General features: G+C 47.7%; 1 protein-coding gene across 4 annotated transcripts in view; it reads right to left on the bottom strand.

Annotated features, from left to right (window-relative positions):
• STK33 (serine/threonine kinase 33) overlaps positions 1–13,318 on the bottom strand; it is a 1,296,925-nt gene that overhangs the window by 15,861 nt on the left and 1,267,746 nt on the right. For all 4 annotated transcript variants that reach the window (XM_086956010.1, XM_086956012.1, XM_086956013.1 and 1 more), the window contains one exon: positions 321–404. In XM_086956010.1, coding sequence (XP_086812136.1) covers positions 321–404 — 84 coding nt within the window. The remainder of the gene's footprint in view (positions 1–320; positions 405–13,318) is intronic.

The raw sequence follows: 13,318 nt of genomic DNA, 5'->3' as shown, positions 1-13,318 counted from the left end.
TGTTTACTTATGCCTTTATAACTAATAAAGGTCTTTAAAAAAAAATAAAAAAAGAAAGAAGTCTAACCACTTTTTATCAACTGTATTAAAAACTTTCTGAACCGATCATAACCATAAATTGTCATTGCAGTTTATTTTCTTGTGCGAACTGACCAACGAAAGCATCACCATCTCAAGAGCGGACTTATGTTTCACCAAATGAGTTGACATTAAAATGTAAATGCGTGTGAAGAAACCATATTGATAGTGAATTCAAATTCAAAATAAACATTTTCAAAACATTCTATTGTGATATATTAAAAAAAAATCCTACTACTTACAGCAGTGGACGGTTTTAGACTAGTTCCCTTCTTTTTAACAGTCCCATTTGGTACTGATCTTGTCGGACTTTTCTTCTTATTGATCTATAATAGAAGTAGCAAGTCCAAATATTGTGAAGTGGTAATCTTTGTTCCGAAACATACAAAATTCTTATGTTGCTCAAACACTCTTTAGAAATAAGTTAAATAATATTTGCATAAGTCTAATAACAAAAAAGTTACTTACTTTCGGTAACGTCTTATTTAGTAGAGACTCTAACTAGCCGGAGATTCCTTACCTTAGAATTGTCCAGTCAGACTGGATCCGGGAATTTTTCTTGAGTAGTGTCTCTGTGTGCCGAATCGCCGATAGGTGGCATCATTTGGCTCCACTAAGCATTGTTCGCACCGGAAGTGACATGTGCAGCAGATATATAGGTGCCACCCCGGTGGGTTGACGTCAGTTACTTTTTGCGACTTTCCACGCCAGAAGTGCAGAGCTATAAAGTACATTGACAACTGGTGTGGAATACTAGGGCCCTGAAAGGGGAAAGCCCTGTCCCTTGAAATCTGTTCACAGAGCGGGGAGGATGGGTGCGTTGGTAAGGAATATATGGCTAGATAGAGTCTCTACCAGATAAGGCGTTACCGAAGATAAGTAACTTGTTCATCTGATGGAGACTTCCAGCCGCAGATTCCTCACCTTAGAATGGATACCCAAGCAATACCTCCCTGGAGATGGGTCTGCAGACTAATTTTATACAAGGAAAGTCCAGCACCACCCAACGGGCAAAATCCCCATCCCTACGGACCTGACAATGCAGGCAGTGCGGGGAAGTCCACATTGCTGCCTGGCAGATGTCCAGGACTGGACTCTGAATGCTACTGCAGTGGTTGCAGCTTTAGTTCTGGTGGAATGAGCATGCACATATTCAGGGGGCTGCATCTTAGCCAATGTGTAGCAGATTTTGAAAGAGTACGATCCTACGCGAGATGGTCCTCTTCTGCATGGCCCATTGTTTCTTCCCTCCGACATACCCCATGAAGAGTTGGTCGTCCACCCGGAACTCTCATGTGCAGTCAAGGTAGACTGACAATTCTCTTTTTGGGTTCAGATGGTGAAGTTGCTCCTTTTCCTTGGAGTGATGCGGAGGTGCTTTGAAAGTAGGCAGAGTGATGTATTGGCCTACTTGAAAGGGAGTGACCACTTTTGGGAGAAAGGAAGCCCTTGTTTGAACCACTGGTTTGTCTGGGTAGATATTCAGGTAAAGGGGCTTGGATGACAAGGTCTCAAGCTCACTGACCCTCAAAGGCAGATGTTATTGCTACCATCAAGGTTGTCTTGATGGTACAAAGCCTGAGAGGACAGCTGTGCAAGGGCTCAAGGTGAGCGCACATCAGGAATGGCAGGACCAGATTGAGGTTTCACAGAGGCATAATGAAGAAAGAAGGAGGAAACAAATGCTGCAAACATTTCAAGAACCCATGCAAAATAGGTGATCAAAAGAGTGAAGGTTGGCCAGGCAACCGCAGAAAAGCAGAGATAGTATAAAGGTATCACTTAGTGCCCAGAGCAGGGCTCTGCTGGGTAAGGGAAAAGAACAAATGGGAGAACCTGATAATGGGGAGCCGATAGAGGGTCAACTTGTTTCCCTGTACACCATGCCACAAACTTGCCGCATCGGCAGGCATATACTGTTTATGTAGAGTGGGAACTGGCTGGCAGAATAAAATTGTAGACTTCGGGAGGAAGGTCGAAAGCTGTCAACTGTCATCACTCAATCTCCATGCAAGAAGGCAGAGCGTAGACAGGTTCGGGTGGAAAACCTTCCTCTGCTGCTGCAAAAGAAGATCCTCCCGAACAGGCACCCTCATCGGAGGACAGATAAATATGCTCAATAGATCGGTATACCAGACTCTCTCTGCCTTGTCCAGAGCCTCAAGGATGCCTTGGGCCCAGTCGTATCTGATCTTCTTGAAAACTCTGGACAGGAGTGGCATGGGCAGAAAGGCGTATAGGAGCCCTATGCTGAAAAGTGTCTCAGAGCAAGAGCTGCCTTGGAAACTCCAGTGCAGAACTGCTGACATTGCACATTCTCTGTGGTGGCGGTTATGCTTGCCCCACTGCTAAAAGCGACCTTGCGTCACCTCAGGATGGAGACCCCATTCGTGATTAGCTAGGCATCGCTGGCTGAGTTCATCCGCTCTGGAGTTCAGAGAGCCTGCCAGATGTTGAATCTGGCAATGCCCTGACGTTCCAGTCATGCCCATTGACACAGTGCCTATTGACGAGTTCACAACCCCACCTTGCCCTGCTTGTTGCAGTACCATCTGGCAGTGGTGTTGACCATGCGCACTTGGACTAGCCTTACCTTGTCGGATAAAAGAAAGACTTTCAATGCCAACCGGACTGCCCACAGCTCCAACAGGTTGAAGTGGAGTCCGGATTTCACCGGAGAACAGAGGCCCTTCTCGGATCTCCACTGCTCCCAGATGGTTGCTCCATCCCAGGAGTGACGCATCTGTCACTTCTGCGATGGGGCAGAGCTTTCTGGTAAAGCCACTTCCTCACCAGATGAACACCTTCTCGAGCATCAGGTAAGCTACCCAGATGGGGATCATTTCTATTAATTTATTTAGTATTGTATTAGTATCTGTGATTTAATTACCTTGGACATATTTTTGCATGTTAGACTTAGATAGTGCAACGTTAGACGCACGTACCTTACCAAGGCATAGAATTGTGTCTTTAAGTGCTGACTTACTCAATTTAAAGAGGTGAGGGGCGGTGCGATGAAGAGGGATGGGAAAGTGATGAAGGCAAAGAGGAGGGACGGAGAGAGTGACCAGTGCAACAGGAGGGATAGAAATAGGGGCCGTGCAATGGGGTTATTGTGCAACATGGAGGGAGGGAGAAAGGGACAAAGGGGTCAGGCAAAGAACAGGCACATCGGAGCACATGGAATGGTTACAAGAGAGAGACAGTGGGGCTGGAGCGAGACAAAGATGGGCTCAAGAGAGAGATAGGCTGGAGAGAGACAGAAGGGCCAGAGATAATGGGGGGGGCAGTATGGGGGGGCAGAAAGACATAGGGTTGCTGAAGAGAGAGGGACTAGAGAGAGAAGGTAGGGCCGGGGGATAAGGAATGCTGGAGAGAGAGGCGGGAGGGAGGGCGAGAGAGAGAGAGATAGTGAGTGGAGCCGAAGAGAGACAAGGAGGGGCTGATTTGATAGTGAGGACGGCGAGAATAGGGGGGAAACAATGATAAGTCCTGAAAGTGTAATCTGTGATCCCAAGTGCTGGTGATGGACAACCTGCAGCTGCAGCCGGCAGCTAAGTTAGAAATGAAAGCAGGCCTGTGAGGCGTCAGGTCCATGTGATGAAGCGGACAGATGCTCTCCGAGTCCCAGGGTGGCCGACGCCATAGAACCTTGTAGTTATAAGTCCAGATCCATGGACATTCCTAGCGCACATTTTGCAGCTTTTCAGCATGAATGTTCTGCATGCTGTGGCTCCTATTCATGCAGGACGAATGCTAGCCAGGGGCGAGCCCTTCCGAGGAACAGTTAATGGCTTGTCTGCATTGAGCCTCTACTCATTATCGACTGGGCGGGTTGTGGGTGCTCAGTAGACACCGATCTAACAGGCGTTCGCTCGCCCACAGAGTGACCCCCCCTCTCTTCACTGGGCCTTGCAACAGAAAATTGAGAGACATAATGTACCAGTTTCACAATCCCTTGTGTTCAAGTTTAAAACCAATCTTGTCTGCCACTTTAGAAGGCCTGCTTCGTTTCTTTTTTTTTTTTTTCAACAATTTTTATTAGCAAATTTTCCTATATACATACAGTACAGTGATAGCATTGTCTTGCGGGCTCCGTAGGGGTTACAGCGGGCTTGGCAGGCTACATGGTGGGCGTATATCACTCGATCGATTGTATATGCATGCTGTTGAGTCTTGTTGCACCCTTGTACAAAAATAAAGAGATGAAGAGAAGAGGGTGAAAGGAAAAAGAAGTGGAGATAGAGACAAGTTGGCGCTCGGTTATGCTGTGCCAAACACAGGTGGTCGGTGGTGAAATGGGGTCACCCATATGACCATCTCACGGGGGTTCGTACGTTCCCAGGTGTTTGTCTAGGGATGTCCACATTTCGCCTCTCGTGTGTGGTTGGGGGCGTACGTTGCCGCTATGTTGTCTGCGACCCTCAGGAAGGTAATACAGCTAACCCAGCCCTTGAACGTGGCTTTCCCTGTGTTTTTCCAGTTTGCTAGTATCGTTTTGACTGCTGTCGTGAGGAGGAGGTCTATAAGGTCATCGTCCTCTTTTGATTGGAGATCTGGGGTCATGAAGGCCGTCGCTAGTCCTACAAAGCCTGGCTGTATGTCCCTCCCCACTACCTTTGTGATGAAATCTGTGATTCTGGCCCAAAAGGCTCTGACTCGGGTACAGTGAAAGATTAGGTGAGCAAGGTCTCCCTCTCTCTTGCAGTTCCAGCGGGTGTTAGTTTCTCTGACCCCTACCTCTGCGAATCTGGCTGGCGTCCAGTAAGCTTTGTGTAGCAGCCAGTATTTTGTCTGTGCGACTTGGAGTGAGATTTTATTTTGGGCGTGGACAGCCACAAGCGGCTCTTTTCCGTCTCGTTTAGTTGTCTGCCTAGGAGCTCTTCCCAGAATCCTATTGTTTTGTTGTTGAGTTTTGACGTTGTCGGACTTAATCATTTGTATAGGTGGGAAGTGTGGTGGCCTAGCTTGTTCAGGTTCCTCATGTGCTGTATGATTGAGGGTGTATTCTTGTTCAAATTGGCTTTCGTGATGGCAGCTTTGATTTTGAGAAACTCATAGAAGTCTAACTCCGTTAGGTTGTGGAGGTTTTTTAAGGCTTCGAAGGTCAGGGGTGCATTGTTCCTTTCCAGCTGTTGGGGAGTGGATATGCCCTTTCCAGACCAGGTGGTGTTGGCTAGGAGCTTACCCTTGTTCTTAACTTTGGGATTGTACCATATGGACTCCCATTTGGTGTTGCTTATGCTCTGGTCCATTTTTTTGTCTACCTTTAGTAGGGCTGCCTTACTGTTTTTAAGGATAGTATTGTCAGCCTCTGGGTGTTTTTTCACCGTGAGCAATGCTATGGGGTCCAGACCTCCTAGCATGGCTCTCTCTCGCTCTAACCATAACGGTGTGTATTCCTTATCAGGGGTTAGCCAATGGGCCCCTTGTCTGGCTAAGCACGCGGTTTGGAATGTCTTGCAGTTAGTTATGTTGAGTCCACCTATGTTTTTACTCAGTCTTAGTTTGTGCAGGCTTATCCTGGATTTTTATCCTTCCATATGAATTTGTTAATCATGGCGTCTAGTTGTTTGTGGAAGTCTATTGTGAGTGTAAGCGGAAGCATTCCTACAAAGTAGTTGATTAGTGGTGTTATCATCATCTTGATAGATTCCACCCTTCCCCACCAGCTTATGTATGTGGGTGACAAGGCTGTCAGTTTATCCTTGATCTTTTTTTAGGGTGATAGTCTCATTGTTTTCTAGGGTATCTCTGAGGTCCTTCCCGAAATGGAGACCTAGGTATTTAAGGAGCTTCCTTTGCCATGCCAAACCAGAATCGCCCAGGACCGCCCTAGTTGCATGGACGTTCATAGGTTTACATTCCGACTTGTCTCTGTTGAGTCTGTAACCCGAGACTTTTGCGTATGTCTCAATGGTTTTCATTAGTACCGCTATTGATTCTGTTGGCTTCTTGGTTATAATCAAGACGTTAGAATCAAGGAAGAGGGCTGGTGACAGCGGGCAGCCTTGTCTCGTTCCCCTCTCTAGTATTTATTGCTCTGATGTTCCTCCATTGACTACCACTCTGGCTTTGGGTATGTTGTATAGGGCCATCACCATCCCTCTATAGGCCGCACCTAGCCCAAACTTCTGCATGCATTGTTCTAGGAATGGCCAAGACACTCTGTCAAAGGCCTTTTCGGCGTCTAGTGCTATCATGACCGCTGGGTCCGCACTAGTGGCCGTGCGGTTGATCAGGTGGCAGAGAAGTCTTGTGTTATCTTGGGAGAGCCTATTCTTGATGTAGCCTACTTGTGAGTTGTGTATGAGGTGTGGGAGATAGCTATTCAGTCTGTTTGCTAGTATTTTAGCATAAATTGTGCAGTCAACATTATTCAGCGAGATTGGTCTGTAGTTTTGGGGGTATTGTGGGTCTTTGCCATCTTTCGCTATTACTATAATGTTGGCCTTCGCCATAGTGTCTGTCATTTGTCCCTTCTGCAGACAGTGTGTGAACACCTCTACTAGGGTGGGCTTCAGCAGTTGAAGGTAGAGCTTGTAGAAGCTCGCTGTGTACCCATCTGGCCCGGGTGCTTTGTTGACTTTGAGGGAATCTACCGCTCTTTCAATCTCTGCCCCTGTTATGTTTTGGTCTAGTAGCGATCTTTGATGATGTGTTAGAGTGGGTTGTATGGAGTGCTGTCTCTGTTTTGCTTTTAGGTAAGACGTTAGTGCCCTCCCTAACTTGTTGGCCGTGCACAGGTTATTCGCTTTGTATTTATTTATCCATGTGCCTGCCCTTTCACTCAGGATTCTGTTTAGTTCGTATTTCTTTTTAGTCAGGGCAGTCAGCGTGTTTGCGTCTGCGAGATTTGCACAGTGGCCTGTCTCTAGGTCTCTGATTTCGTTCTCGAGGTCTTTCATCTTTTTATTTCTTTCTCTATTCATCTTGGCCTTGATGTTTAGAAACTTCCCTCTGAGGGTGGCTTTGAGAGCGTCCCACAGGACTCCTTTGTCCACCTCTGCATTGTCGTTGAAGGACAGGTACTCCTTAAATGCTTCTTCAATCTCTGTGGCATGTGCGGGGTTCTGCAGTATGTCGTTGTTTAGTCTCCATCTGCGGCTTGGACGTTCATTGTGCCTGCCGTTGAGGGAGAGACTTGTGTGCATGGTCCGAGATTGTTATGGGTGCTATCTCTGTGTGGTCGATGAGGTGTGTGTGGCTGACATGAATATGTAGTCTATTCTGCTATATGAGTTGTGGGGGTGCGAGTAAAAAGTGTATTCTCTCGCGTCTGGGTGTTGCAGCCTCCAGGGGTCTCTAAGGTGTAGCCTTTTGCATAGGTTTAGCAGGGTGCTCTGCTCTTGAGGTCTATGGCTTTGCCTAGCCGGGTGTCTGTCAATGGCCTGGTCTAGCACCTCATTCATATCTCCGGCCAACAATACCAGGTCGTCGTGGGGGAGTTTGTCTAGTCTGCTCTCACATCGTTCCAGAACTCCTTGTTTTCTGCGTTAGGACCGTAGACATTGGCTATGTGTATGGTCTCGTCCCCTCTTTTTAGGCTCGTTATCAGCAGCCTGCCATCTGCATCATTGTGGCATTCGTGTATGGCTAAGTTGCTTTTCTTATGTATCAGTGTGATGACTCCTCTTTTTTTTTGTATGGCCGGTGAGCAGAAGGTTCCGCTTATCCAACTCTCTCTGAGGCACAGCGCATCGTCTTCTGAGAGTTTAGTCTCCTGGAGGACATACACGTCCGCCTTGAGCTTTGCTAGGTAGTCTAGTGTCTTTCTGCGCTTGACGGGGTGGTTGAGGCCTTTGACATTTAGGGACACTACCTTGATGTCAGAGTTCAGCTGGCTAGCTGTCTGTGTCGTTGTTGTCATGTAATTGCGTGTTTGTCGCATTTTAGTTGGGTGTATCCCATATGCTGGTCGTGTATGTGCCTCCACTGCTGGCTTGCCACTGGTCTTAGCGCACTAGATCTCGGACCACCGTTCTTTGGCCAGGACAATGCGCTGTTGGTTCTGTCTCCAAGATGGATGTAGTGCAAGGACAGAAAGTCTTGGATAGGAAAGAAGAAAGAAAAGAGAAAATAAGCATAGAAAGCAGTAGTAGCATACCACCGTACTCGAAGAACCCCCCTCCCTTTCTCCCCCCTCCCTCGTGCTTCGTACTGTAGGTGTGCGACAGTGAGGATCCCCCCCTCTCTCCCCGCCCCCGAGATTAGCCTCTGGGTTGGTCCCGCTAGGCACTCAAGTTCACATATTGAAAGTCCCACCCCTTAATTGTTCAAGTAATGAGCAACTGTGATGATTACTTGGCACATTCAAAAGGCTATACATCCTGGCGCTCATCGTCTAAAGGCAGGGGTCACAGTCTTTTTCCTTTTGGAACTGTGGTGTGGGACATATCCTGAGGTAGGTCGGTTCATTATCAGTGCTGAGGTAGGTATGTTGGTTGTGTGTGCGTATAGCTTCCTTGTTCAGCCAAAAAAAGGGTTGATCAGTCTTGAGGTAGATGCGTCTTCTGAGCATGTCTTAGCTTAAAGGGTGAGCAGGGCCACAAGATAGTGTTGGTTTGTTGTTTAACTGGTGGGAGTGTTCGTGTTCATATGCCGTTGTTGTCTTCTTCGCCGTTGTCCGGTGGGGCTCGTCTTTTTCCTGTGCCGGGGCTTTGGGCCTCCATTTCCTCTGTGGTGGGGCCTTGCAGGTATCTACTCAGCTCCCTGGGGTCATCGAACAGCATGGTGCCCCTCTTGTCCGTGATTTTCATTCTTGACAGACCTGCGAAGCTGAAAGTTATGCCTTCTCTTCTCATTCTGTCTCTCAGGGACAGAAAGCCCTTCCTGATTTCCACTGTCAGCTTGGAGAAATCTTGTGTGATTATGATTTTGTTCCTGTTCCAAGTCAGGTTCTGGTTCTTCCTTGCGGTGGCGAAAATTGCTTCTGTTTGGTTGCTGCAGAGCGGTTTGCATATGATTGGGCGCGGTCCTCAGCCATGTTGGGGTTTGTGGGCTGGCACTCTGTATCCCTTGTCGATTTTAAATTGCCTATCAAATGTTATTCCTGTTAGTTGTGGCAGTAATGTCTCTAGTAGGGCCGCGCAGGACCCGGTTTGATCTTCTTCTCCTTCGGGGACGCCCAGGAGGCGCATGTTCCCTCTTCTGTTTCTGTCATCTTGTTCCGCGATCACTTTTTGCAGGTGGTCTGTGGTCTTTGCTACATGTGTCGACTCTCTGCGTGTTTGGCCACTGTTGTCGTCCAGATCGCTGATCCTTTTCTCGGCTACTGTCAGCCTTCCATTTGTTTTGCTTTGATCCGCTCTTATGGCCGCTAGTTCCAGCTGCATATTGTCTATTGTCTTCTTTGTTGCTTTAGCGAGCTCATTCCCTTCGTTGATCTTTTTAAGGAGTGTGTCTAGGGTAGTTTCGTTGTTCTGGTTGTTCTTGAGCTTTGACAGGGAATCTAGTGCGTCTTTACGCACCTTTTTGCTCTCTTTGGTGGGTTTGCCTTCGTGCCCTGCCATCGTTGTGACCCCTCTTCTGGCTAGATATGTGGGAAGCCTGTCCACCTTTTGTAGTTTTGAGCCTAGTCCTTCTAGTCGAAACCTGCTGGGCTCTCTAATTGGCCTTGTCCTCGTCTTGGCTCCCGCCAGTGCCACTTGTGGGTGGGGGTTTGTGTGGGCGGCTTCCCTTCTTTCTGCTCGTTGGTCTTGTGTTGGCTTGCTGGCAGTTTTGTCCGTACTTAATTTTGCTTGTTGCGCAGATCAGCGTGACCGCTTCCTTGGGCGCAATCTCCCTTCATAGAGCCTCCTGCGTGAATACGGTACTGTGCTGGTACTTGGTCCTGTTTTTTGTGGGGTGGTTTTCCTTGTTGTCTTCCCAGTGCTGATTGAGCGCTTTGTGCTCCAAGACTGTTTAGCTCCCTAGTTTCCGGCGAGGCGGTTAAGGCTGCGGGCGTTGTTGGATAGACCGGTGCTTTTGCGTCGGCGCAAGGCGGTTGCGACCCTTCTGTGCGGCTTTGGCTCTTGCTCTGCTTCCGTCCGGCACCGCGCTTGGGTCTGAGGAGGAGAGGTGCAAGATGGCCGCCCTCGTTCCATTTAGTTTCGTTATGATCCTGGCCACTGTTATTGCACTGCGTTGTTGCGTCTGACTCTTTTCACTACTTTCATACCACTAGTCGTTTGCCGGTGTTAATTGGCGAGGTAGGAGGAGGGGCGAAGCGCAAGATGGCCGCTCCCGTCTCCCTTAGGTTTTCGATTGTGCTCCGCTTGGTTTCTCTTTAGCGCCACTTTTTGTCCTCCCTTGGGCGCGTTTGTTCTCGGTTGACCTTGCTGCCGTTAAGCTGTGATCACGTCGCTGGTGGCGGTCTCAGATGTGCCCGTGTTGCGGGGGGGGGGGGGGCTGAGCACAAAATGGGCGCTTTTGTTTTCCTGACCTCAAGTCAGTTTCGGTGTCTTAGTAGCGCTCCCCTTCCGTTTCTGAGCGCTGTTTGCTCCCCTGCTGCCTCTCTCGCCGCCCTCTTGGGCTCTCCTCGCTTCCTTCTTCCCTCGCTCAGTCTGCTGCCGATTTCTCCCCTTTATCGCTTCTCCCTTGGGCGCGTTTGTTTTCTCTGATCACGTTACTGATAGCGATCTCAGGCGCGCCTGTGTTGCGGAGGAGGGGTGGGGCTGAGCGCAAAATGGCCCCTTTGTTTCCCTGACTTCACATCAGTTTCGGTTTCAATTTGGATCGATTTGGTGTTTCGGAACCTTAAACGGCTTTTTATCTTGCTCCCGCTACCCTGTCTTAGGTGCGCTCCCCTTCCATTTCTGCGTTCTGTTTTCTCCCCGCTGCCCCTCTCCTTACTCTTGCAGTGGCGTTGCTGAGCCCCTCTTCGCTTCAGTTGTGTGCCGCCACCTTGGGCTCCCCTCACTCCTCTCCTTCCCTCGCTCGATCTGCTGCTGATTTCTCTCCATCACCGCTACTTTGCTTGAGCTCGTGTCTGCCAACTCGTGCCCTGTACCTTCCTACGCCGGATTCTGCCATTTGTTCCTGTTTCTTTCTTGTGCAGGACCCTTGCTCGCCGTTATTTCGTATCGGGGTGGCAGAGGTAATGGACTCAGGCACCCATCCTCATCACCGTCCAAGCCACCGGAAGGCCTGTTTCTTGTCCCTTAAAATTGAGCGAGTTTAGTTTAAGTGCATGTCCACAATTTTACTACATGGTGTTTTCAAGAGTGTTCCACCAACACCACAGAGCCCATCACAGTTGAGCCAGTTCCGCCACACTTTACACATGGCGGGCATAGTAGCAATGACAGTCACTGTGTTATTCACAACCACTTGGAAGGTACGTTTATTTTCCAGTCAGATTAGGAATGCACGTTTATTTTACAGTCCGGTTGAGGTAGAGAAGTGCGTACGTTTTCAACAGTTACTTAGGCCTGCTACAACTTTTTCTTGCTCTGTTATCAGCACACACTGTAATTGCGTTCGGCAATTATAGAACATATTTATACATTCCTGAGATTTCATCTTCAGCTTTTTTGCAGCGCAGTAAAATGAAAAAAGTGCAGAGAAAGTGAGAAAAGCTTGTATGGGACCTGGGGGCCAGTGTTCAATACAATTTTATTTACTATTTCATTAATCTGCTGCTAATTTGTTTAAATGAGTATTGCTGTCTGCAGGCTTCTCTGGTAGAATGTAGTGCCTGTGGATGGGCTGTACACATTCAGGGACTGGGGGGTTGGAAGTGAAGCACGTTTATTTGTAGCTCTCAGGTGTGATGGAGACAATGACTTTTAAAAGTATCAAAACAAGAGGAGCAGACAAGAGAACGGATTCGGCTGGCTTCCTTTTCAAGTACCTCAATATGCAGTTCTATAGACACAGACTTTTGTGTGGGGCATGCTCCTCACAGCAGGGCAGTCTCCAGCCTGGGGCTCTCACAACAAAAGCACAAAGAGGTGTGAACCATTTGCATCTGGCTATGAACAGCCACAAAGACAGTGATTAGGAAAGAGAGAAAAAGGCTGGTCTCACCTAAAGGTCACTTCTCACCCTGAACAACAGACTGCAGCCCCTTCACCCCCCCATCTACCAAGTGGCACTGCATCTAATTGTATTTCAATGGGAGCCTTCTCTCCTACCTCCTGCATGCTGATACACTTTCACTGTAGGTGAAAAGAACCTCACCTCATCCAGTGAACAAAGATATCAGGGACATCTAGATGGAGCTCACAGGCCTCCATCACTCTGCTTCACTAAAACATATACTGCACATACTAATAGTCACACACACGCACAACATACACTTGGACAGGATTAGGTGACAAAGCAGGCTATAGCCTGTTTGCACACTGACGAGACAGTTTCAGCCAATGATAAATGACTATTTTTTAGTTAGTAAATGAAAAACAACCTTCAATTTACAGAATAGTGAAGGAAAACATTTAAATAGGAACTTCTCTTTTCTGCATCAACGCCCCAGTTGCAGCGTACAGATTCTCTACCAAGGTTAGGACATTCAAGACTATGCTTATGAGGGTTGTTCTAGGCTAGGCGCACAGCAGCTTGGGCTCTTAATGTTTAAATGATGTATACACTTGGAATCCCATGTTTAAGTTGTCTTTCTCGGATATGGAGCACTATGTATAGTGTTACTCTAGAGCTTAAATTCTCTGACTACTTGCTAACTCAGAAAGCCTTTTCCCACTTTACTCTTAAACCATGGCTGAAAAAAGAACATTGATTGATTCTCACTTGGGGCCTGATGTAGGTGGCCAAAGACAGGTCGGTAATGGTGAAATTCGGTAAATTTCACAGTTACCGACCAGTACTTAGCCATTCCTGATGTAGGGAAGGAATCGGTAATAAGGAATCGGTAAATACAGATTCCTTTATAACGATTCCTTATTGGCCTTGCATTTAAGGAATCGGTAATACCGATTCCTTAAATCCAATGTAAAAAGCACATAAAAGAGTGCTTTTGGGCCTTAAGGAATCGGTAATTACCACCAACTTCAAGTCGGTGTTAATTACTGAATCCTTTACAAAAGCACTTTCTTGCTTTTTATGAAGTGCCATGTGGCACACAACCATGCCCTTAGGGTATGCATGTGTGCCACATGTGCACACATGCACATTTCAGGGGTGCAACAGGGTGTCCTTTGGAAACCATGGCACCCTTGAAATACGTCCCGGTATTACCGATTCGGTAATACCGAATCAGTAACACCGAATGTCTTCACAGTCATTCCTTTGGGCCTCCAAG

Source organism: Lissotriton vulgaris, chromosome 2_1 (assembly GCF_964263255.1).
Source record: "Lissotriton vulgaris chromosome 2_1, aLisVul1.2, whole genome shotgun sequence".
NCBI classification, from domain to species: domain Eukaryota; kingdom Metazoa; phylum Chordata; class Amphibia; order Caudata; family Salamandridae; genus Lissotriton; species Lissotriton vulgaris.
Note: the sequence above shows the minus strand (reverse complement) of the source record. Positions and strands in the feature narration are given on the sequence as shown.